The sequence below is a fragment of the Mastigoproctus giganteus genome, chromosome 2 (genome assembly GCF_048544385.1).
Source record: "Mastigoproctus giganteus isolate SK-2022 chromosome 2, ASM4854438v1, whole genome shotgun sequence".
Classification (NCBI taxonomy): Eukaryota; Metazoa; Arthropoda; class Arachnida; order Uropygi; family Thelyphonidae; genus Mastigoproctus; species Mastigoproctus giganteus.
Genome location: NC_143576.1, coordinates 91,386,021 through 91,413,403, shown reverse-complemented (window position 1 = coordinate 91,413,403; position 27,383 = coordinate 91,386,021). Strand labels below are relative to the sequence as shown.

Genomic DNA, 27,383 nt, shown 5'->3' with positions numbered 1-27,383 from the left:
TGGCACAGTGCAACCTTTTTCTGTTCCCAAAAATTAAAATCCAAACCGATTTAAGGACTTAGCAGACATTAAGAACAACACAACGCAGCAATTAAACGAGATGTCTTCGGAGGACTTCTTCTGCTGTTTAAATCCTGAAAGTCGCGGCTGGAGAGTACTTTGAAGAGGATAAACATTGAGATTATTGTATTTAAAATAATAAATGATTTAAAAAATATTTCTCGTTTCTTTTTAGCTGCACCTTGTATTAGCACTGAAGCAGAGATGGATTTACTGAAGGGCATGGCGAATTGCTCCAGGGACTCAAGGTCACATAATGCAATTAGTGTTGGTATACGGTACCACAACTTATTCATTTTCAATTTATATATCCGACGGAATTAAAAAAAAAATCCATCGGAGAAGAAAGTATTTGGCTACGTAGTATAGACTATGCATCACCACTGAAGAGCACTTTAAGTGGTCTAAATATCTGCAAACCAAAGGCCCAAGTTAAGGAGTATATAACCGACGTAATCAGTTTCAATTTGTAGTTGTATTCGATTGCCGGTCTAGTACCACGAGGACAAATATCATTCTACCCCAGGATAACTGCTGTGTTAGCAAACCATCTTTTCCACCAATTTCTAAAATTTGGTTGGTCTCAAATTCCACCCCAAATCTATGCGTCTGTCCTGAATAGTTTCGTCAGCAGGTCGAAGTGTGTCAAGAGTTGCCGCATAAAACAGTATAAAAGCTGTCGGTACAAAATGAAACACAGCTGTCTCATTCTGGCGTCCCATTTCACACAACTCGTTAATGATTATAAACATCTGTCACCGTACTGTGCATACAGTGCAAATATCATCTCGTTACATTTCATACCTAAAATTGAATACCATTTTGATGTTCAACAAAGGTGAGAGACAGTCTGCCACGTTGAAAAGTAACTGTCAGCACCAACACTGCTAGCTTTCTATTGAGAAACACGCTAAGACGTGCAATAACAAAGATACGTTGTTTTAATGAAATAATTGACACCTAATTCCATTTAGTACTTGTATCTAGAGCTCAATTATAAGATCTCATAAGGTGTCAATTACTTTATAATTTTGATTTGACGATTAAGATTATCTCATGTTTATCTTTCACGCAAAAATTAATATGCCATCTGCTCTTGAACTGATTGTTCTTTCCATGTAGATGGACACGCATACATTGAACCTAATGCAGAAAGGAAACCCAAAAATCCTCATATCCACTCAACAGAAGAAGGAAACAACGGTTTAAATAAATGTCCCATCCTTTTTGTCGAATCTTGTTATAAACAATTTATTCCAATTCTTAATGATAATAAATATCTAAGTAAAAATCGTTATTTCCTCGTTTCAGTGATGATAACGCTTGCTTTGATAATGGCTACCTCTGCACGAGGAGATTCAGTTGAATGTAAGTGCATATGCTGTCTCGTCGCTAACCGAGCTGACTGCAAATCTTACTTCCAATGTGTAAAAGGAGTTGCTCGCTACAAAGTCTGCTTCGATGACCTTCTTTTTGATGACTACGTAGAAAACTGCAACATACCCGAAAGGGTGATCTGCCCTACTAGACCACCACCTCCGCCTGACTACACATGTCCCGCTGAAAATGGACTTTTCCCTCATCCAGAAGACTGTTCCATGTATATTCAGTGTTCACACAAGAGACCCTATATTCACTTCTGTGCCTTTGGCTTACATTTCAGTGAAACAATTGGCCAATGTGATTACCCTGATAAAGCTAAATGTTCTCGGAAACCACCAACCTCTGATGACTTTAAGTGTTCCTCTAGTGAAGGGCTTTTCGCTCATCCCACTGACTGTTCCAGCTTCATCCAATGTTCCAACGGGATCCCTTACGAGAGACAATGTCCAGCTAACCTCCATTTTAGCAAAACACATAAAAGATGCGAGTACCCAGATATTGCCCAGTGCAATGAAAGTAAGTAATTTTTTTGTATTTTACGATATGCATATGATTGATAATTTTAATTAGCATCGGTAATTTTTAAATTGAATCAATGTACGGATTGCAGTTTCAGTGCACGAGCTCCTCTTCTAGATAAATGCAGTTATATCTGTAAGGGGGAAAAGATTCACCAGCCACAGCTTTCCAAGAAATAACCTTCCAACAGTGTCGCAAATAAACATTTATTTACATTAAAATTCATCAAACCGAGTTACTCCAGCGTTGAGAAATCACTGAAAGGTTTAATGAACCAGATTTACTTCAACTGTTCTATTGAAATTAAAGGAAAGTTATGGAACTTTAGTGAAACTTATGAAGCTAAAACTCTCTTATGAGATTTAACTTTCATGTGCGAGTATCATAATTAAATTATAGATAAGCAGGCTAAAATGCGGGTTCTAGGACTCTAGGTCAAAAACCCACATGACAAATATGATTAACATGGTTGCAGCATGCAATAATCATGAAGCTATTATAAAATTTAACATTATGAGTCACACGGCTGAGAGAATCTGAGAGTGTGAGAGAGAGAGATCACAACAGTAGTCATCCTTCTATTAGACAGCTCAGAATTCTGGGCTGGCTAGCAGAGATCACACCTTTTGGCTGTCTTTTTAAGTCTCATTTCTTTGTATAGTCGGTGGTTGTTAATTTTTACAGCCACCCATTCTCTTCCTGACCTTTAAAATGAATAGCTCTCCAGTTTTTTTTTTTTTTTTCAGAATACGTAGAACCTCTTTAGAAATATGAATGGAGAAATAGAATCTAGAGATTGGTTCTATTAGAGGACGAATGCTGTCCTGCTTCGTCGTGTATTAACTGCATCATTAAGATCGATGGTGCTCAGCCCATTGTTCATTGTGACCACAATAATGGAGGTGGGCGCATAAGAAAAACACATTTTAGTTTAATGGTTTAGCATTTCATTAATGTCCTTAACATAAATGAAATCTCTAGGCCAACTGGCATTACCATAACCACTTCTTTGCTTTAAGGAACGTGTGCATGTTATTGGCATGCCTATGTGAAATTTGGTGGCATAATACAATCATTTTGAGATTATTCTCAGGTTTCTTTAAACCTTGTTTTTGGAAAATAAATGAACTTTGTGTACTAGTTTATTATAATAATTATCGAAAACGAATTAATAACAGTTATGGATGGAATTTTTTTTTTCAGAAGAAAACTCCGCATTACGAAGGTCAACAATGTCGCCTGGAAACCAAACTGTTCCACGTATTCTCGAAAAAGATAAAGATGACATCCATGTTCGGTGTCCTGATGAATATGGCTTCTTTCCAAATCCATTAAGTGATAAATCTTACTTAATATGCCAAAATTTTCAACCGAGAATTAAACTTTGTCCAGAAGGTCTAGTGGTTGATGAGAACGAGGTAACTTGCAGAAGACCACGAAAATAAACTGAAAGTTACTGTGTATATATAATTTATTGGTGTTTATAATGGGTGTTACGTGACAATAAATTACTTTAGAAAATCAACTGTTGTGTGATTAATTATCCGAAATCAAACAACAACGAATTCGATTTGATTACTAAAAAAACACTTCATTAAACGCGGCGATATGTTCTATTTGGAGAAGGAATTTCAATCGGAATAATTATCATACATCGCGTTTGAAATGGTGATTATAAGTTTAGCACCTATTTGGACCCTTGAAAGCGCCATTCGGAGGAATTCTCTTCATATCATGTGAGGTACAAAAAATAAAAATAAAGTGTTCCACGATGACATCGCAGCATCAGCAAATGAAAAAAAAGTGTAGTAGGAGGGGCAATGCGTTATAGCAAAGCAACTGTTTCATTTGATTCACCAATATCTTAACAGGTGAACAGAGTAACACCTTCTGTGTTCTCCATATAATGCCAAATAGGAAGGTGGCCGCCATTTACCATGGTTTTCTCAGTATAAAATAGTTTTCAGTATGTTTGGCTTTCGTTACGATAATCAAAAAATGTCAAGGGGCAAACACCCAATCTCATTGGGCTTTGAACAGATAACAATAAGAAGATCTTTGGGCGCAGTCAGCCTGTTTCGTTGTGCAGCTATGGCCGGAATCAAAATTCAAACAAGCCTCAAATATCTCGTGAAGAACAACATTGCGCAATAATATGCGCAAAGAAGTTTACATCAATACATTCACAGAGTAATAAATAGATTAATATACATTTAACTTATATCGATGCTACAATAATCAGTCAAATACAATGAAGACCTAATAAAAAGGTATACTTCTCGTTTATTTAATTCTGAAAGATTTGTATAAGTATTTTCTGTGAATGTAGAAAACAAAAAGTAAAATTTACTTATCGTTACTATAAATTGAGATTAAGTCAGGTTAATTTATCGCTATTTGGAATGGGATATTATCACAATTAAATACTATCACGAACCAGTAACGTTCAGTACATCTGAAATGTTAGACGACTGTTCCAATTTCCTCTGGTGTCCGTTTGATTACCTCACAAGTCAGAGTCAGCAGTTAATGTGGATTACATCAAATATGCGGCAGGTGGTTTGTGATGGTAACTTAATAGCACCCGATGCCAAACACTTCGTCATTAATTTAACTATTTCCCTGATATTTGAACGCATTAAAATTAATCGACGTGGCGTACATAAACAGTTTAGGTGGTTACCAGACCAGATAGCTATTTTGAAGCGGCATAGTTATATGAAATTATCTAATCAGATTGGTACGTACTAATCAACAGATAACGGAGACAAATGACATTCCTATGATACTGCTGCACTGTGGTGTGAGGTAAAAATTATTTTATTATTTTCTAAACCTCAATCAGTAACCATTTTGAATTCTTAATTTCCTGAGAGTAAAGTAAAAAATGTATTTCAGCGAGACACATAGAAACAGTCTTTTTACTTGGCAAGATTACTAAATAAAATTTATTTGCCTGTGCTCGAAGGTCGACCCATGTTTTACTCGAAGCCATTCCCTCACGATCACTTAGGGAAATATTCATTGCATTCAGATCATGCTGAAGAATTTGGTTCAAATCCAAACAAATTTCTCAAAATAATATCCACTGTGCATATACATTGGGAATAATTAATTAGCAATTAATGCTTTAAATAGTTAGTAATTAATTGCGGACACTGGACTGAATAAATGATTATAAATAATTTGCATACAAGTCGAGTTGTCAAATTAAAAGCGGGTGTTGTCTGCCTCAAGCCATAGCATATCTTAGCACACTCTTCAGTGGAATGCATATAGATCGGGCATCATCATCAAGGTTCCCGTGAGCATTGATTTAAGAACCACTGCTCCATAAGTTTTGAAAATCATTACTCTATAAGCTTTTGCTTTTTGTAACTGCAAGCCAAATATAGAGTAAGACTAAATTCTTTGAGGCCATTACTTTAGCTCTCATCTTTCAATTCAAATTTCTCGCATTATCTTACAAAAGGCAGAGCTTTAGCACTCAGTTTTCTATTGACTGCAACATCTCACAACGATCTCCCTTAGATCTATTGATATTCAATGGATCTAAGCACCTTCACGTCATGACAAAGCACGAGTCCCTCAGAGTGCTCCTCCTCACTGCTTTTCTCATCTATTTAGGAATAAACAAAAACTATTGCCAGATGACATCAAGTGCTAAAATGCTCAGTCCAACAGATTACAATGGGCTACACGAGAAATAAACGAATCGCTGCTTTAAATTGCTAGTTTCTCTAAAAGTTCTCATTCTCCTCAATTACATAACAATCAGCACAAATTTTCTCTGAAAAATATAATACAGTTGATATTTAACCATAGCTGCCTGTCCTCCAAAATGCCTATAGTTCAAACACATTCCAATTTTCACCATCACATCGAAGCCACAAAATTCAAAAACGTTGCAATAAAAAGAAATGCCCAACAAATGATGAAAGACTTACTTCCTATAAACATAATTATCCCAGAGATATTCAAATTATAAAATATAATGTTCATAATTTGAAATAATGCAAAACATTACTTTGCCAATTACTTAATTTCAAAAACCTTTTACGATTCCTAATACGACACAATGAACTGGTACAGAAAAAAATTCACAAAATTCCACAGTAATAAAAACATATGCTTCCCACGAAGAATTCTAGCAGCTCTAAGGACTTCTTCCATTTCCAAAGGCACCACTCAACTCAATACTCTGCCTTCTCAAATGCTGCAATATGTTTATGATGTTTGGCAGACTATGATTTGCAAAAGACAATTAATATTGAAAACAAAACCTCCGCCTTTGTACCGCCAACTCTGAAAGTCAAATCACAGAAATAATACTCGAGAGCAATAACCCTAATTCATTATTTTCTACTTCCTAACAACTGGATGGAAGTTTCTTCTGGTACGAATTGAACAATAAACGCATCGGTAAATGCTACTGTTAAGTCCTTGAGATATGTCCACTATGTGCATCTCTGCAGACAGTTAATGCTCTGTTAGTACGTATAAGGCCTTATAATTCATCAAGTCTCTAGCCAAACATCAGCGTACGAAGCGCTTGCTGTTACTCTCAGCTACCATAGGGTCCTCATAGATGTAGTTGTTATATATATACCCCCAGCAACTTCTTACGAAGCCATCCATGAAATATCTAACTGGATCATCAACCTGCTTCATCCTTCAGCCTTGACTTCGTCTGTGGAGATTTTAATCTTCCTCCTCAGCTAGCTAACCTTCAGCAAATGCTCCTATCAAATTTATCTTGTACAGGGTTACAAATGATAAACGATCTCCCGACAAGAGGTAACAACCAATTAGATCTCATCCTTGCTTCTTTTCCTTGCACACCTGATTACCTGCCAGAGACCTATTTCAATTCGGACCACAAGCCAATTGGTGTTCTTTTACACATACCTGCTCCAAACTTCAATGTTGTGAATTCGACTAATACCAAAGTAACAGTAACTCCCAGGTTTTTGAGTATTTCTAAATGTGTTGAGGCTGCCTCTGTTATCCCATGGGCAGTCTTCGAAAATTTTGATCTAGAAATTGCAGTGAATCTGCTTACTAGCTGGCTTAAAACTATTGCAACATTTGCAGCATCAAAGAGAATTTCCATCATGCCTCGGTCCAGTGCATGGTGGACTCCCATCTTAACATGAGCTCCAAGTTAAAGCAACATCTGCACAAAATCTGGAAGCAGTCCCACAGTATCCAAGACAGGATAGCCTACTCCAGAGCTCGCGCAACATTTAATAAGCAGAAATCAAAAGCAATTAAGCATTATATGGATAGAACCCTTCGTAGCGGAAAATGCCCCTACTCTGAGCGGCCTTCTGATTTTCCCCTAAATCTTGAACCTGACCAGTGGCTTGACTTCATATCTAGATTTGTCTCGAACACGGAACAATGTCCTGATCTTCATACTCCAACAACTAGAGTCCCGCCTGACACTCTGTCGTCCAGGGAACAGCCTATTGCTGCCATTAATTCTACATCAGCTTCTGCTACGGCAGATGCTGACGTAATCCCCCAATTCATTATTAAATGTCTTAGCCCATATATTTTGGATCCCTTCCAACTATTTTTAATGCTGTTTTGTCAACCATTTCTTTCCCCAGCAGTGGAACATCTACCTTGTGAAGCCTATCCCCAAAATTCAATCTCCTACACTTCTTAAGCATTACCAGCCAATCTCCAATGCCTCAAGTCTTCTACAGCTCCTTGAGAAGGTACTTCTCCCCGTTTTAACTAAACAATTTCTTCCACATCAGCCTCCTCAAATCCATTACTTCCTTCCTCATAGATCCACTGTGACTAACTTCTTAGCCACAACCAGCCCTATTCCCTCTGCGTTTGAATCCCAAGCAGAGCTTGCAGTCACCTATATAGACCTGGAAAGCAGCTTTCGACTCTATAAACGTTCCTGCAATGCTGAAGCTACTTTCAGACCACTACCAGATCAAGGGAGACACTCTACAGTTCCTCACGTCGCTCCTTCAAAACAGAATAATCCAGCTTACTGTGCATGGGCACGTATACGAGCGAAGTATCTCTTCAGGCGTGCCACAGGGTGGTGTCTTATATCTCTCCACTTGTTGAGTCCAGGTATGATATCTTATGTTATGCAGATGATATAAAGATCCTCACACCGATTTCTCCATACGATGATCTTCTCATGATAACAGGATCAATTAATAATACATTGATGGAAATTGAAAACTACCTCAACCAGTTCGGATTAAAAATAAACCCAGAAAAATCTGAATTTATGATATTCTCTTTAAAGAAAACCCCTTCTTATATTCAGCCCATTCTGTGTAATTCTCCAATTCCCATCGTCAATAAGCATACTGATTTCGGGGTTGTTTGATCCTAAGCTCTGCTTCAAATGTAGATACTGTTTGCAGTTCCAAGCAGCATCTACATTATATCAATGAAGTCACAGCTACTAGAAAATATATAAAAACCACTGTATACTCTCCGCTTTTACATGCTGCAGAGGTATGGATGGGCATCAGCTGCCACTAGCACAATCAGGCCACTTTTTTTCTGCTGAGTTTTGGCTCTTAAAACAAACTTCCTCCACAGCTAAGGACAGCTGAAATGGTCAGCTTGATTCGAATTCACAGGCTCCCAACGCTGATTAGGGTGAAACGTCTTACCAGGACTATCAAAATGATGGTTGGCGAGATTTTGGCACCATCATTCTGGGACCTGTGCTCATGGAGAGTCCCTCAGAGCGACTCCAACTCTATGCCAACATCTCAGCCGTCTCCACCTATCTGATTGGTTCCTGCCTTTTCAGCTACCTCCGTGTGTCCAGTCCTTGGATGCTGACCTCAATAAGTTCGCTTCTGACAGGGAATACAGACGTCGCATCCTTGAATTGTACTTCCCTGTCACTGATCCTTCTCGAAACTTGTCTTAATGCTGCAAGCCATTAATACACCTGATGTGAAGACGGCATACTAACTTTTCAGTATGACAGTTAATAATGATGGACTAACTACTTCTGTTCAGTGCAAAGAACGTTGCCTGTTTATACTATTATATGTACAAATTTGTATATAAAATTATTTGTTTCATCCAATATCTTTATATATTGTATTGTAAATAACTGTATGATACTTGGAGTTTTGAGTTGTACTTCCACATATGCATTTCCTATGTTTTATATATCAATGCTCCCTATTTATATTGTATTATTACTGTTAACCTCTGGCCTGGTGGCCGTGAAGAGCAACGTTGCAATCCATCGAATTGTATTATCATTATTATTGCAATAAAGATTTCTTAATGGACAGCTAAGGTCCAGAGGCTGACTGTAAATATTGAAATTATTTATATTTTAAATATATTTTGCATAATTGTGAATATTTGACAATTCTACTTAAATTATTGTCTATTTTAAATGTAATTAATTTTACCTACATCAAATAATTTATTTTAGTTTCACAAACTCGTGTATCTTCTTAATGGGTGTTCACTGGAGAAAGCTTCTCCCATTTTATATAAAACCCAGACTGACGTGGTTGAGAAGGGTGTATTCCATATACCATTTTGTCTGAACAATAAGAATGGTATATAAATAATGAACTGTTTTGTATTCGTCATAATTAAGGATTGCATTTCTTTCATATTTGTGTTGTAAAACTTTCGAACACCCGGTTGTTAGCTGCGAAACGAATTAATTTTTAGAAGTTGTACCTAACACATTTTTCACTATACTAGGTCTTCAATAAACTTACGAGATAAAAAACAGAACTGATTCTTGATTGGTTGGAAAAGGGACTATGAATCATGTACATCACAGAATTCACAGTTATTCTGTAATGTAGTTGATTAACTGACTGCATATAATATAAAATGTTCAAAACTTAGTTATTTATGCGATTAAATTATGTAATTAAATTAAATAATTATGCGATTAAATTTAATTCTGGTCAATATCAAAAATTATATTCTTCGTTAAATCTTGCAATAGATATCTGTCTTTGTAGATATAAAATTTCAGGAAAAAATCATCGAAAAGCCATTCTCTAAATACACTTGTAACCGAAAGTAATTGGACGACCCTTTGGAGGGATTAGCATCGGAAATGTTGAGATGTGAAACATCCATTAACATCCAGCTTACTCAAATCCATTAAAGATTTCAATAGGAATTTCCTATGGCTCACTTTCATCTTCAACAGAAGCCTCTCTCTATGAAAGTGGCGTGATGGTGTTGCCGGTTTTTGCAGGGTTTGTCGGTACCCGTCAGTAAGAATTTTGAATTTAATTGGGTGATACAGAATCGTGCGTGCCTCTTCTTCTTCTGGAGGACGACACGATGCTGCTGCAGTCTTCTGGGGCGTCTAGCTGATGCCTTATGAACTGGCTTAGGTTATGATGTTAAACGCTAGAATGAGATGTATCTGTGGAATGATGTTAAAATTTGAATACAAATTTGCTCTCAACGTTGTGAAGAGTTTCGTTGCAACCTAGTTAGGGCACCGTAAGAACCAGTATTCTTCCACTTGCTGAGACTACACATACACACATGAAGGAGCATAAGTTGAGGAAGGATGGTTGCAGAATAGATGTGCGGAAGTTTGCCTTCAGTTAGCGGATTTTTGGCTGTTGGACAGGCTTCCATCATTTTTTTTGTGGAAGTGGGTGGGTTGAATAAATCCAAGGAAGAACTAGAAAAATTCTTTGAGGGTACAGATGGGTGAACTATGTAAGTATCTTTTTTTTGGCTTATGCTATTTAAGCTTTCTTTCTTTCATAATTTGCCATAACTACTGCTACCTACAAAACTTCTTGAAATTTTGAAGCATCTGTTTTTAGTGTTTTGAACTTTAACCTCTGAGAGAGGGTAGTTCCTTGCTCCCAGCAAATATAGTTAACGTGAAAGACAGTCTTTCACGTTAGGGAGAGATATATCTGGATCAATACGGTCGTCTCGGAATTTAAACTGAAAATTTACTTGACGGGTAGCTTCTTTTCCTCATGAAAACCTCCGAAGACCTACTGAGAATATCAATGAGGCCTTGAGAGTTACACTATTTTAATATCTGTGTATATCAATTTACCAGTTGAGGCAATACAATGACTGTAAATTTTCCATGATCATTCCGAGGAGTTTACTGTTTCTTAAACCGTCTCTGTAAAGTGCACACTCATCAGCATTTTAGAATGCCATATCTAGAACAAAATTTAGCTAAAAACCAAAGTAGATGAAATGTAATAACTTTTAATGCAATCGTTTTTCAGTGTAAATCCCCAATGTAAACTCTGAAGAGTTTGCCAATAAAAGTTTAACGCCGAATGAATTTTCCTGGTGGAAAACAGAGAGGACGAATATATTAACTCAGTTGGAATTCTTTAGCTATTAACTCAGAAATATTTTTCAGGGTTAATAGCTAAATAACGCAATTGAGCTTTGATCGCTTTTTAATTGGCTTAAATGTATTATCTACAGATAAAGGCCTTTTTGCCACTGACAATCCAGCTGTTATAAAGTTATCCATAAAATATGTCATCGTAAATTTCATTCTTTAAAGTTTTATATTTCTTTTGATATTTCCTTTTCGAAAAGTTTACAACTTAGTTCAGAGCCTTTTTTTTAATTACCTGGAGATAAATTACAAACGAAAGAAAGTCCTTTAAGATTTTTTTTATTAAAGGAAAAAGGTAAACTATGTAATGCAATTTCATTCGCTGCCTTAAACTAAACTGTGTGTATCATGCTGGATTACCAATACTTCGGCAAGAAATAATAGTTGGGCTTCGATATTAAATTAATTCAAAGCAGTTTAGTATATTATGGGTTATATATTTTGTACGAAAATTGTTCGTGTTTTAAAAAACGGTTTTGCAAGGTGAGAAAAATAAACCGGGTTTTTCCATGAACAATAAAAAACTCTCACAGACATTTAACTTTCGACAGAGAATAACTGAATATCCCACAATTTTACCAACACATGGTTAAGTTTCTAATTTAAAATAATTCAGAATCTCCAGTTGTCGACTGGAATCGAACCCAGATCTTTCTAAACGAGTGGCAGACGGCGTTGTATTATGGCGATTACTAAGGAGGACAAGATAGCTACGTATAGTGAGCACCCATCCTCCCGGCAATCAGTTATCACAGAAGAAAGGATTCCAACGTCAAGAGAGGATGGCATTATGGCCAGTAATAATAAATAACACTGGAGATACTTGGCCTATTCGGGTGCAATCGGACCTTCTTTATTGTACTTTTTGTCTATTAACATTTTATTAATTCACACCGTTGAAGGTTCCAACGGTTCTACAGGAACCGTAATGTTCGAATTTACATTCATTTATATTAATCTTAATTTATCATTAATTAAAACTTTTCTAATGTTCTCAAGCTAACAAATATCTTCAACAATTGCCTGCTAAATGAAGCCTTTCAGAAACCATTTTAGCAATATTACGTGTAATTTAATGGAGAGTAATGGTGACGAATACGAGCACTACATATTTACAGAAAAAGTTCCTTCCATTAGCAGGAACCTACTAGAGTGTTAACGACCCAAAATACAATGTTCTGAGATGAATATCAAAAAATAATTTATTTATACCCCGAGACAACCACATAAAATCAGAAAAGTTCTCAAGAGAGAGAGAGTACAAGAACATCTTCGTATTTATTAGTAACATGGACTTGAACAACAGTAACTGAAACGCGAGTACTTCTGCACCCTCACACTTGATCTTTAGGTTAGTTGCAATGTACGCCTCAGCCATACATTAATGGCACCGTAATCTCGTCTCAATAGTTTCCTGAATATTTAATTCCGAGGTGGTTCATCGTAGTCAAAGGCATGCAGGAAGGCAGAGAGTTATTATAATTAAAGAAAATAGTTTAACTTTCATCTTGTTCGGTTCGACAACTTAACGATAATCATCACACATTTGTGCAAAAACAGAGATAAAAATCTTCAATTGTTTGTTTTAATCATGATCAGCTACGCAGTTTATAGAATATATTCCCAAGGAATATTATTTATTTCAAAATATTTAGTATAAACCCTAAATTGCTGTTATAACATTTTGTACGCGACTAACCAAATTGTGCAATACTCAGTTCAGAAAATATACTTCTCTAGTATTTCACCCACCCCCTTGAACTTCCATGCTGTTTCCAAGGTTGAAATTTGTGATTTTCACAATTCATGTAATTTGGTTAAAATTCACTTGTATAAGTTACAAATTGAATAAATAATGCTATGACTCTTCAGAGAGTTACTGGTCAGATTTGTAAGAAAGGCTGGTACGTAAAACCATGTGCGTACCACCCGACTTAATCACTTATGAAATTTAATAAAAAAACATTAAAGATTAAGGTTGATCATAAATCTAAAATATTTATTGCACCGTGAATTGAAATAACCGAGTTCGTTTTTATTTCATGGTCACTGTGTTAGCTGCAAGGACCCGAAATGGCATGATGCACCACACTTTAAACAGACCACCTTGCCCACTCCATATGTACCAGTAGTTTGAAGCTCAAACTTCATGCCAATTTTTTTTACAGTATAATAGACTGCACTTGGCAGATCTTAGGCAGTGGTAAGGGTTCCCATCTGCTTCGTCCGACTGGTAACATATGAATTATCATATACCATTGGTACTGGTGATGACTTAAGTGATCATACACCAATTCCATCCTCCTGTTTTTTATTTTGTTTTTATTAAATAAAAATATGGTTTGTATCGACTATTGGGGCTACATGCCAATCCACCCTCAGTGTGGTCTGCAAAATATATTGCTAAGAAGCAAGGTGACCTATATTAAAACCTGTCTTTTTTGGGGGGGGGGAGGGCGTCTAATAGCTCATGGGCTACTCACATTGGTTACTGGAGCGGTCATCTTTGAAAATATCCGTGGTCTTAAAACACTCTTGGAAAATATTTAAAATAAACACACGCCCGCAATTGCATGATTCTAACAACATGGTTACGCTACACCAAGCATTCGCGACAATAGGGGAAGACATAAGCATACTGCCAATTGAATGGCGTCCCTCTGATTGACTCGCTGGACGTTATTTTATTTGCAAGTTACAGAACCAGCATGCTATCGTTTACTAAGAGTTTTTAGGGTTGGATAGTAGAAGGCTCTGCACAACAGTCCATGGACTTAGCATAGCCAAACTATAATAAAAAATAATAATAAAATGATATATCAAAAGACCATGCATTGCAGCTGGAGGGGGAGAAAGCTACCTGCCTTTAGCTAGAGAGATTCTAGAATAAATTTTTAAAATATTACAGAAAATAAGAACAAAATCTTCACACGCAATGGCAATACAGAAATATAAAATGTAAGTTCTGCCTAAAGATAAGAATGTACATTATATCATTATATTTTCTAGAGGGGAGGGGGTAATCTTCCACCACTGGCTACATTCAATGGAACCAAACTGAGTCTAGAAACTGCCATTTTATTCATTACTTTCAACTGGGCCAAAAGGCTGATTACTCAACACTACACTGAAGTATATCTTCACCCTTCAACTACTACCCGAATGATTGGTTTTTCTGGGTACAATTCTTCCCAAATGCAAGACAGGGTTGTTATAATTTGGCCGAGGGACATCTCCGCGTAAAAAAACAGAAGTGTTTTACGAATTAACAATGATTTCCTACACATTCAAGATTGTACTCAAGTCAAAGCATAACTAGTATTCAGTTCGGGCGTAGTATTAAACAAGAAAGGGGAGGGGGTGAATTCAACTTTCTAACAGAAATGTAGACAACCGTTATTGGAATATAATGAGATGGACTAATCTCTTCAGCAATTACAGCTTGTTACTAGACACCTGATTTATTATTCAGTACCTAAAAGTACAGAGAAAAAAATATAACCTCAATCAATTAATTGCTGTCGTTATGTATAAGAACATTAGCATCACATTGCTCTGGTTACCAGAGAAAATCCTATGCTTGATAAAAAATAAAACAATTCCGAAGTAAAGACCTATTAGTTTAGGGGGGAAAGTAATAATAAATCCTAAAATTTAGAGTATTGCATTGTAATAAAGAAATTTCATCAATAAATTCATCAAAATTAAATGTTTCTCTAACAAAACAGTTCATATGTTAACAAATGAGTCGTACTCAAAAGCGATAACCAAGAATGCACAAATATGATGAATTTAAGATGTCAATCGAGAAATCTTTGTACATACTTTCAAATACTCGTCTTAAATAAATGTGAACAAACAAAAGTCACAACTCACATTTTTGAAGCCGACAGAATTCCTCAATAGTGGATGGCACCCTCAGTTCAATTTGATTCACAAGAAAGAAATGGGCTGATGGAAAGTTCCACAGAGTTGAAACTAATGTCCATCCAGGATAATCATCAGAGAATTAATTAGAGGAGAAATACAGCAACCACAGAATAAAGAGTCCAAACTTTAATCATTGTTAACTATAGTTGAGCGAGTGAGTGTAGTACTTTTCTTGATCAATTCCAATGTTCCTGAACACACATTTCTAGTAACTAACCACGGAAGCTTTCTCAAAGAAATAAAATGTTATAAATAAAAGTAATATTTACAGATGAAAACACTGTTTGCGCAATAAAAAACAAAACTCCAGTACGAGTTTCTATGAATAAAAATATACCGCATTATTTCACAAAATGCAATTTGTTCCGACAACTCCAAAAACTCCATCACAACTGAAGATTGCGATAAGCGCGAAATCCAGCGCCGAAAGTGGCGAAAAAGAGAAGTTCGGACGTGACCGACATAATTAATTGACGATTGCAGGAGGGGAGGGGAACAAAAAGATTACTAAACCATCAACATTACGTACGTTTTCTGAAAAAATAAACCAAAAAACACTATTATTGTTCTCGATGTATGTTAATTAATTCCTTTCTTTTTATCTTTCCATAGTAAGGACACGAAATTCCATGAGAATTGTAAGTCGACTCTCTTTCTCTCCAATACGAAAATATCAAAAGAATTCGTGACTTCGTTGTAACTGTTTTATTGCAGCCCATATAATTTGAATAAATTTAATTGATTTAGTTTCATTAAAGTCACCTATTCTAACGGTTAAGTTACCATTGATTACCTTTAATAAGCTTATTTACACCCTAACTGTCAATAACCAAGGTGTCTGTGTGTTACTTTGTTTACTAATCTAAGATAACGTATCTTAACGGTTAGGTTTACGAACTAATAATCTCATTGCAAGTGTAGGAGGCATGTACGGTATGTTAATCAGGCAGAAGAGGGTTTGGGTTTTCAACTCGCACGCTGCTGCACATGTCTGTTATCAGGAGTAAAATTCTGTCGACGATTGTTGTTTATATAAGAATATTGACAGGAAATGTTGATAATCAACTTATTTTAGTATTGTCCACTTTCTGAATGAATGAGAATTATTTTTTAAAAAAAGTACAAGCAATTATTATCTACAAAGTATTGCATACGTCTATTTATATTTATATTTATACGTTTTTGAAATTTTATTATTACTGTAAAATTACAATTTTTCCTTGCTTTTTTTTTTAAATAAAATTTAAGTCTAAACATATTGTAGTAGGGCTTTAGGAGCATCAGCGACTAAGGTTATATCGAAAAATATACTGTCTGTAAATTGCGTGTATTCTGTGATCGATTTTCTATTTTGCTGAACGAAACGCCAGAGTTTTCAGCAGAAAAATTCATACTACCCTCGCCTGAGACCGTCTAACTCGGCCACGTTGTGAAAAAGGACCATAAAAATTTCTCACGTCATTCAGGTCTTTTCTATCCACGAGGGCTTTTTGATGTACTGTACTTAATAACCTAAGAATTTTCTTGTCCTATTATAATAAACAGTTCGCAGCACACTGTTTAATTATGAACATTTAAAAATTAAAATTGAACAGCATCTCGTACGAGCCTATTCAATTTCCACACAAGCAACCAAACATAATGAAAATTCAATCTCCAAACTCACTGCACGACCATAGTCAAGCGGTTGAAGTAAAAGTTCAGAGTTAGGAATGCTATATACTTGGAATGTGGAATGACACTTTTTGGAATCATTGGAATGTGGGTTGACACTTAAGTTTAGTACTAGTATCTATATGGATGATATCGTTTGGTGCTGGATTCGATCTTCCAAACATATTTTGTTATTTTTATATTTCTATGTTAGAAGCAGTTCGACTACAGTATTACCGAATCTGATAACAGCTGAATGTGTCTTTCTTTTTTTTCAACATGCCTAGATGATAACTATGAAAATGATAATCTACATTATCTGAATAAGCAGTTTTTTTTAAATGAAATCATGCAGTTACAATGTGATAACTCGTCTTGTTTGAAGGGCTGAAATATGAAAGATACAAAGAAATATTTATTCGATAATAAAAAAACTGCATTTTGAAGTTTTACTATCTTGAACAGATTTCTTCTAAAAGAGTTGCGTTTTCTCTTGAGGCCGATTATCCAGAAACATTTAATTTTTTTTCTGCAAATATAAGAGACAGATATTGTAATAATAATTACATTCTTATTCAGTGGAGACATGTATTCATGAGACGTGCTAAGACTTGTGATAGGTCATCACCATCAACGACTCTCACAGTTTAAAGAAGGATGAGTTATAGAGGATGACCATACTTGCCATGGTGAGGTATTACAAATTACTACAAGATAATACAAATTATCTGATCAACAGCGAATTTAGTACTTTCTGAACTCTAAGAAGAAATTACTGTTTGATATCCATTTATTATTATTTCTTTATTTGCACCAAACAGCTAAGGTTATAACGCTGTATTCATTCTGTGAACTATACATATTCTGTAGTCAATTTTCCTGTTTTCTTGGATATAAAAAAAAAAATCTGATAAAAAAAATTCATCTCTTCTCCACTGGATTCGAACCCTAGCCTTTTCTGCATGATAAATGAGCGCAGCGATCTCAACTGATGTGCTATTAGCCAAGGTCTAGTTGGTGTACAGATCATTATCAATCATCTAGAAGAAAATCTTAAACTCTAACGCTCCTGCATGAGTGTGGACGACCCGTTAGATTTTTTTCTACTCGCTGGACCGGCTTCTCGTGCCAGCATCCATCCACTGACACGAGTCTACTCACACATCAACTGGCTTTGCAATGTTGTGCATCGTCACGGAGAACTTAACGCGGATTTGTAGGAAGCCACAAGAACCACATAACGATAACATTATGTCCACTAACGTTTTATAGAGTGAATTTTGTCCACCCGCATCAAATATTTTACATAACCTGACTTTTGTTAAGACAGTGTTAATCCAAAGCATATCAAGTTTCCGGGAAGGTGGGATAACTCATCATATAATGCAATTGGAAACGATGTTATCAGTTAAATTTTACTACTCAAAACATATCGGATGATGGCTTGATGACTGCATTTCTGTTCACCTTTTAATTCAATGCAAATAGCTGGTTAAACATTAAAGAAGTAATAGAATTATAGTTAAACTTTTTGATGCTGTTACTGAGCCTCGTAATAGTTTCATTCTTCCTTAATTAAAGAGAAAGTGAATTGCTCTTTCCTCGTGATATAAAACTGTAAACGATCATGAGGGTAACTGAGGAAAGAGCCACAAAGTTGCTCAAAAGTTTGTGGTGATCTTTGGAATTCAGAATAAATAACGAGCTCAGATGTTGTCTACTCTTTGTTTCCACTGAAACATGGAGTAACTACATTCTCCAGTGTGGGGATGGTCACTGCTCCCAAGGTGGAATTTTCCGTCCTGACGAGCAGAAATGTGGAAAGAAACAATGGAATTCCGCTTATAAAAGACACTTTCACAGTTATTCTCTTCACACGTACTAGGAGTGCTTGTGACCCTACAGGCTGCCCAGTCAAAACAATTCCGGACGTAGGAGAACTACACGTCCTTTGTGAATGGAATTTTAATGAAGATGACCTAAGGAGCACCTTCATTTTAATTTATTTTTAGAATACAAGTGGAATCAGATTTAGATTCTTTTTTAAAATGCCTAAGTTAAAATGCGTCTTTAGATGAGGTTATATTCACCTATTCTGTGATAAGAAAATTAAATTTATTTTCTTGATTTTCGTCGAGATGTATTTCAAATGTATTCTGACTTTCCGTGTTATTACTTTAAATCAAAAAATTATTCTTCAAGAAATTTTATAACCAAATAACCACTCGCTGCTAGGATCCACATCTTATAATGAAAAGAAGTCTGCGACCACAAATCAACCACAAAAATATGTCTATAAATTGCTAGTGTTTTGTGGTTGATTTGTTGTTTGCTAGACGAAAAATCAATCCGAGTTTCGGCAGAAAGGAAGCTGTGCTACATTCTCCTGAGACCGATTACCTCTGCCATTTGTAAAAAGGCCTATAAAAATTCCTCGCATCATTGACAGGATTCGAACTCAGGTCTTTGACACCCGGCTTGGTGAGACGGATGGTGATTATGCCAACTATTCTACCCGGCAAGGCATGAAGATCGCATATGCAGCAGTAAGTTGTACACTGGTGTGCAAAACTTAAGGATCAGCACTTATTTCTAAAGGTTACAACCACAAATCTTTACTTAAGGTAATCTTTACTGATGAGAGTAGATTCAATCTCAGCAGCGATTCTGGACGTCAGCTAATCTGGCGAGAGGTTGGCACGCGGTATCACCCCGCAAACATCACTGAAAGGGATCGATATGGCGGTCGAGGTGTTCTCGTCTGAGTAGGCGTTATCTTGGATGGATGTACACAACTCCAGATACTGGAAGGCGGTACTGTAACCGGTGCACGCTACTGTAGTGAGGTAATCCTTCCCCATGTGCGTCTGTTCCGAGATGCCATTGGCCCCGAGTTCATGTTTATGGATGATAACGCCACATCCCATCGCACTGCAGCTGTTGATATGCTTTTGGAAAGTGAGGACATTGTTCGTATGGATTGGCCTGCCCGTTCTTCCGCCGATCTAAATCCCATCGAACACATATGGGACGCTCTGGGGAGACACCTAGTGGCACGTCCACACCAACCAGCAATGTTCACCAGCTGGACATGGCGCTGACAGAAGAATGGACGATGTTACCGCAAGAACTTATCAACAACATTGTTCTAAGTATGGACAGGCGGTGAAAAGCCTGCATCGACATTAGGGGTGGCCATATCTCCTACTGAGGACCACCTCTTCCCTTTGTTCCAGGGGCCTCTGTAGCCAGGTGGGAAAGAGCAGCAGCGCGTAGCACACGCTTCTTGATTAGACCGGGATTCGAGCCCGTCACCACCAAATACGGAGGATGCGGAAAGGTCAGGGAATGACCACCGCATATCCCGGAGCAATATGTCCTTAGTTGCTAACGCTCCTAAAAACCAAATAACTAACTAACCCATTGTTCCATCTTTGGCAGTGATGCATCTGTATCATGGCAGCCAGTGCTATGTTGCCATTTTTGAATAATCCCTCTGTACCATTTTGTTTCCGTTGTTGTTTCCTTCATTATTTCTGTACCTCACGAGGTTTCTTTCGTATGCTTTTCCCATGTCCATGCAACTCCTATGAGAAGCTACAGGTGAGACCCTGACTGGTTCTTCAATTTTGCACACCAGTGTAATATTGTCCTACTGCATGAAATTTAAAGATAAAACAACGCAATAAATTATCACTGATTACCATCTCCCCATCACACTGACTTAAGTAATTTTCTGGCACCTTAAAAGACAACTGAGTAGTAAGTGCGAGAATGCAATAGCACACGCATTTGAGTTAACCGTGGTTTTAGCCACCGTGCATGCTAAACATGGTTAACAATATTCTTGACAAAATAACTAATTGTAAACTCTCTGATCTATATATTTCTGCTATAGTATAAACATAACATAGAAGTTGAAGAGATAATCAAACCATGATGGTATGACTGTTTTGCCTGGAATGGCCTTGCACTATTATTTCTTTGGAGAGGTGCTCGTATAGCGTACACAACACAGTGAGATTCATATGGATAGGGCTAGAGAACAAAAATAGTCCTAGTGCATTGTTTTAAGGACGAATACAACTAACAAAGGTTTTTGTAGTAAAAAGCATGCAACTTCACCGAAGACTAAGTAACTCGGCCATGCGAATAACAACGACTATACACTGCCCTACCGTTAATATCCGGACACCCTTCCATGGATCGGGAAACAGGTGCAATGCATGCAACACGTCACAGAACCTGCTATAAATATGCGCACTGGGCTTCGAACAGACAATTGCAGAAGTTGGCATGCAAGATGACACGTTCAACAGATTTTCTGCTAGTGCTAGAGGACAAAAAATAGTCCCAGTGCATTAGTCCTCTTGGAGAAGCACTATGAATATTACTGAACACCGTTGGAATGAAACGGAGTGGGATGTGAAGAGGCCATTTATAATGACTGAAGTGTACTGGCAATGAAAAGATCCCATAATGGCAAGAGGTGGGATGGTTTGTATCATAATCTTGGAATATAAAGCAGTGGAAAATAATCCTATGGACAGACGAGACGAGGTTCGCACTCTACCAGTCTGATGGCCGTTCCTGTTTGTGGCTAATGCCAGGGGAACAGTTCCTTCCTGATTGTATCCTCCCAACAATGAAGTTTGGTGGAGGCAGTGTCATGGTATGGGGCTGCTTTTCATGGTTTGGCTTGGGCTCATCAGTCGTTATCGACAAAACCACGAATGCTGTGGAATACCAGGACAACCTGGACAATTATGTACTTCCAACATTATGGCAATACTTCGGGGAAGGCCCATACCTGTATCAGTAAGACAACATGCCATGCCATACTGCTCGAGTCGTAACAGTGGTTTGAGGACATGGGTATGGAAAAATTGGATTGGCCAGTCCAGAGTCTGATCTGAACCCTATCGAGCATCTTTGGGATGTATTGGATCGTTGGGTACGTGCACGTCGAGAGCGCCCAAAGCACAAGGCCGAACAGGTAGAAGCGTTAAAGGCCGAGTGGAAGAACATATTACCTGACATTTATAAAAAGCTGGTTGAGAGTATGCCGCAAAGATTGAAGGCCGTCATAAAAGCAAAAGGTTTCAGCACAAAATATTAAATGACACAATAAAAGCTCCTTTTTTGTCTAAAGGCAGGTGTCCGGATATTAATGGTAGGGCAGTGTGTATTCAACTAAACCATGAATTCCTTCATCACTTAATGATGTAATCATACTAATGGAAAACTACTACAAGAACATTAAGAAATCCGCAGGTTTGTTCTTTGCATTTCCGATTTTCCAATTGTTTTGCTAATAGCCCGATAGTCTATTATACACTTTTAAAACAATTCTTTAATTTAGAGTAGCCGGAGTTCTCTTCGCTGAAAGTTCCACCTACATTACCATCACAATTATTGCAGTTACTTCTCTTCTCACTCCCAGGGGAAGCATTCGATATAAATTCAGCCAGTATATGACCGTTATGCAATCAACATACTTTGGAAGCGCGACAGTTCTGAATGTGGTGACGGGAAGCTATTGAGTATGCTTAAACCAAAATGCCAATATGTTAAAAAAATGCTCATAACAGGATTAATTTCGATTATCCTTCGCTATAATTAAGTGTGTAATTTAGACTCCAGACGCGTCGGTATGGGTATCTCGGAAACTACATCCCTGATGGCCTTTTCAAGTACGGCTGTTACTCGGGTGTGTCAAGATTGGTCCAATAACATCCAGCCAAAGTGATCCTGTGGTTGGTAACAGCTCGTTGATGCGAGAGGCTAACGAAAGTCTACAAGGCTCGGGTGGGATAATTGTCAAAAAATAACCCAGTTCAACAATGGTGTGAACCAAAGAAACATTTAAAAATTCACAAGTCGTCGCACGTTACCACGAATGGGATATCGCAGCCGAAGTGGACTGGATCCTACTCCTGCAGATACAAAAGAAGAAAGTACTGTTATAGTGAGCTCAGTAACAATAACAGTGGACAGCGGAGGATTGGAAAAACGTTGTCTAGTCCCATCAGCGTGTAACAACAGGAATCCTGTTCCTAATGTTACACGCTGATGGAAAGGCTAGGCGAAACCAACATGAGTCCATGGGCCCATCCTGTCAGGTGTCAACAATGCACTCCATTGGTGACAGTGTAATGGTGTGGGAGCCCTTCAGGATGTACATTGTGCCTCTTGATACCAGCAAAGCAACAACACAGGTTCTTCCATAATACGCCACGATACAAGGCCAGAATCGTGCAGAACTAGTTCCAAGTACACTAGCGTAAATGCGTAAATTCAGCCCACTGCAGTGGCTTCTCCATTCACTAGATCTTTGTCCTCACGGATAGCACAATGCTTATAAATACCATTTTGCCCGCACCGGGCTGACTTGGCGCATTATGGCCTCAGCTGTCAATGCGCCATTAAACACTAAACCAACAAAATCCATACCGGGTGGGAATGGCCTGAGTTCGAATCCCATCAATTTTTATGGGCTTTTTTCATGCCGATGCCGAGTTTCCCATTCTCTTTTGTAGGTTACCTAGTTTTTATCCCTGGTTTGTTGTCTAGAAAACAGAAAAATTACCGAATAATACCCCCAATAGCAGAAAAAAATACACTGATGTCTCATAGTTTTAGTTGCTTTGGTGTTTAACACACCACACACCTTAATCAGATCTCAACTAAAATGAGCCCCTGCGAGAGACTATGGACGAGCTGTTCGGAAAAGAGAACCCCAATCATCCAATTTTCAAAAACTGTGGTAAGCAATTAAGTCGACATGGTCTAGCATCCTTATGGCAAATTTTCGACTCCCCGTTGAGGCAATGTCCAGACGAATTAATTGTGTTCTGAGTACTTAGAAGTTGAAGAGGTACGATCTGTTTGAATAATTTTTGAATAATCCTAACAGATCGTTCTTAGAATTTTTTGTAGAATTATATTTTCTACCAAAATAAGTACAAGTTAATTTAATTATCTGGTATTTAGGCAAGGAAGGAGTAATGAAAACGAAATTTAGACATAAGTGTAATTTCTTAAAACCTCATCATATCATTTATTTACAACTCGATAACAAAATGAGGCATTTTGTTATTGAGTGGTGTATACTCAACGTCTCTTAAAACAGATATTAATAACTGATTAAATAATTATAATTAATTTATATGATAGTAAACATTTAGATAGTCCCAAACTACTTGACTACAGGATATGTTTTACTTAATAGTATTATTAATTCTTCAAGAATTTAAAAAAAAATTAAATAATTATACCACTATCTAAGAAAAAACTTTAAAATTGAACAATTAATTTTTCTTAACTACTGTCTAAGAAAAACTATTCTTCAATTTTAAATAAAATTATTTCTTTAAAAGAAATAAAGAAAATAATACGAATACTTCTTCAGAATTCCAAGTCATTGTTATGCAATGCTTGATCACAATAACCACGTTGAAATAATAGCAATTTCTTGGTTTTAAACTTTATTTCTGTTTTTATATTTTATTCGGCCTAATATTTGAATATTGCTGTGATTCCGTGTCTTGCGAAGCAAGAAATTGTTGCATAGTCTGATTATTTGAAAATAGTTTCCTCCTTTGCAGCTACAATGTTTCGTACACCGTTCGAGTGTAAAACTAGAGCAATAACTTTGCCAAGCTCAGAGGGTACAGCACTATATTTATTACTGAGTCATTGTGCTTTAAAGGTTAAAAATCGCTGGCTATGTATTTCTATAGAACATTTGCGCTGCAAGAGTGTTCTCGATCATCCCTAGTTTTCTCGCTGCCACTGGTAGCAGTGGTGATGGGAGTTAAGAGGTATGAATTCTGAATCGGCAAGGGCCAAGAAACTCTCAGTGAGCAATGAGACGATTCGGAACAGCCTGGAACTCACAAGGAACCATATTTTCAAATCTCCAAAGATGTATTATCTTCTTAAATTTCATGGGTTCTCTGGTTATTTGCCTGTTTTGAAGAAAAACCAGTGCCCTGGGGAAAACAATGATGTCCACGCTTGAAACAGACTAACTCTTCCAAGGAGCGAAAAGACCCATAAAAGTTCCTCTTGTCATTGATGAGTTCAAACTCGGACCTTTTCCACTCGGTATTGGAAGACAGTGATTATAACCAGTGTGCTATCTGTGCAGAAAATAGGCACACACACAGTGAGAAGGGACACTTACGGGAAGGAATTGACATCGTCATACGTACGTTACACAGGGTACAGTATGATGCCAAAAAAGTCAATAATTTTGCTATGCTGTATAAATATATATTTTTGGTATACGTTATCATAAATTTCTGTTTGAATAATAACAAATATTCAAACAGAAACAAAAAAAAATACATTTATTGAAACAAAAAGGGATTCGTACTGCAATACACTTGATGTCTACGGCGTATTTAATTTTTATTGTTCATTATTTGTATATTAATCATTTCATTTTGTTTATTGATCAGATTTCCCATCAGGCGTGTCGATATATTATCTCAAATGAGTAACTAAAATCTAAATTGCGTTTCTCTATTAATTCCCCCAACGCTTTCTTCATCAACCAAAAATTAACTCAATCAAGGCGTTATAAAGTGGAATTAATAGAATGAATTCTTAATTAAATTAAATTAATTGAAGATGAAGTGGGATTTTCGCTGTCCTAGTTGAGTTATCTGGTCTCAGGGGAGGTTGGTAAGGTTTTCTCTCCCAGAATCTTCAGTTTTTGTCCAGAAAAATAGGCAAACCGACCAGAGGAGGCACGAATTTACAGACATAACAAACAGCTAGATGAGGTAATTCTTTGTGACCCTAATATGATAGTGTTCTTGTCTCTCTAAGCATAAAGAGGAATGCAAGGTTTCATATGGAAATCGGGACAGTTGATAACTTTATCTATATGAATAGGTAGAAAAGTGAGCGCCCTCCCTGTCACTGATTCTATTCGTACCGGCCAGTTTCAAAGTTATACATTAGTTACCACAGGATTCAATGAGTATAGAGCAGTTTGTGATCAGTTTTTTTGCTGATCTGATAAAATAATGCAGCCTGTATTTGAATAGGACCGATAAAGGATTACTCAAAGAAACGATAAAACTCCTTTAACTGGAGGAAGCGACATAATCTAAACACTTGGGATATTAACAGCACGTGCTATTTAATTTTATACAGAGAAAGCGATGTTATGATCTGAAACGAGCGTGTCCTATATCTCAAACATCACAGTCGTGCTTGCAATGACGAGCCAGTTTTGATTTTCTCACAGGTTTTCTTACCCTACTTAGATGACCCAAAACTTTCCGGCTGTAAAATCAGTACTGCCATCATTAAAAAAAGACTGAGAGGAAATTTTTGCTACCTACGGGATTTTATTTTTTTAGTTCGTGTTCTTATTCTACGACTCGTTCGTGCTGAAAAGAAATTAGGCCGAATTGTCACGAGACAGCATTCAGATATTTTAAGGATCGCATGTCTGTATACAATTCACTGAACAAATATTCTTCAGAAATATCAGGAGACAAAGTTTTAGTCGATTTTATCCCTTCAGAGCTTTTTTAAGAAACTTAAAGACAAGCGAGCAGGAAGGGAGTAACGTGACTTCTTAGTATCGAGCTATTTAAAGCACATTTCGAAGACCTAGACCGATCTGGATGGTATCATTTATGTATGGTATATAACAGCCCAAACAGGCAGTTAATGTCAAGTTACTGCCACCCGTGTGTGATGCAGATACGTCCGAATTATCCCAGATCGAGTCCAGTGTTTCGAATGCACTTTCTCACTAGCAAGAAGCAACAGAGATCAATACTTAAAGCAAGATTGAGTGAGGAAATGAGGTTTTAAAACGTGGTTATCTGAAAAGAAAGATAAATCTTTATTTTTATTATTTTTTTCATTTTATATACAACGTTCGATTAGAGGCAGAGATAATATATTCATTGATACAATCTGAAATGCATTTGAACACTTTTTAAATGATAGAATCGGTGCGATGACAAGCTTTCTTTTAGTTTTCTTTAAAATAACTTTAAAAAAGTAATATATATAATGTACTATAACATTGTACGTTATACAGTACGAGTAATGTATATATCACAAATGTCTTCAGATTTCCTTAATCATCCTCAATTTAGGAACATTCTAGCTGCTTCTTTCGCATGTATCTATCCAGCTGTTATTTCCTTGTTTCCATAAATGAGGAAAGAAAACCACTTTCTAGCAGCTGTGTAATAAAACAGCAACACAAATTGGCTCAAACACCACAAAAGAATTAACAGACTACGCTTTTATTAGCGTATTATATTAGGAACTATATAAAATGCTTCATTCACATCTAACATTTATATTTGACGCAGCTGATAAACTGAAATGGAATATTTAAGCCATAAATCTAGTCCTATTTATTTTCCTCGTACTCTGGCTGAAACCAGCTAAATAAATGCCATTGCATACATAGTGGTGG

The 27,383-nt window shown here is 36.8% G+C and overlaps 2 protein-coding genes across 3 annotated transcripts in view; both read left to right on the top strand.

Annotated features, from left to right (window-relative positions):
- LOC150089422 (GTPase-activating Rap/Ran-GAP domain-like protein 3) overlaps positions 1-1,517 on the top strand; it is a 503,165-nt gene extending 501,648 nt beyond the window's left edge. For both annotated transcript variants that reach the window (XM_090389444.1, XM_090389443.1), the window contains one exon: positions 1,372-1,517. In XM_090389444.1, the coding sequence (XP_090245570.1) occupies positions 1,372-1,374 (3 nt within the window). In that variant the 3' untranslated portion in view covers positions 1,375-1,517. The remainder of the gene's footprint in view (positions 1-1,371) is intronic.
- On the top strand, positions 1,395-17,575 carry LOC150089421 (protein obstructor-E-like). The gene is made up of 3 exons (XM_090389978.1): positions 1,395-1,959; positions 3,166-3,380; positions 17,504-17,575. Exons 1-3 carry the CDS (start codon positions 1,395-1,397, stop codon positions 17,573-17,575), a joined length of 852 nt encoding a protein of 283 aa, XP_090246104.1.
- Positions 17,576-27,383: the final 9,808 nt, after the last annotated feature.

What these genes read in the sequence shown, in the direction of transcription:
- LOC150089421 (XM_090389978.1), top strand. Translation starts at nt 1,395, where the DNA reads ATGGCTACCTCTGCACGAGGAGATTCAGTTGAATGTAAGTGCATATGC. An exon ending in TATTGCCCAGTGCAATGAAA is followed by an intron (nt 1,960 to 3,165) that starts GTAAGTAATTTT and finishes TTTTTTTTTCAG; the next exon opens with AAGAAAACTCCGCATTACGA. An exon ending in TAGTGGTTGATGAGAACGAG is followed by an intron (nt 3,381 to 17,503) that starts GTAACTTGCAGA and finishes ATTCTTATTCAG; the next exon opens with TGGAGACATGTATTCATGAG.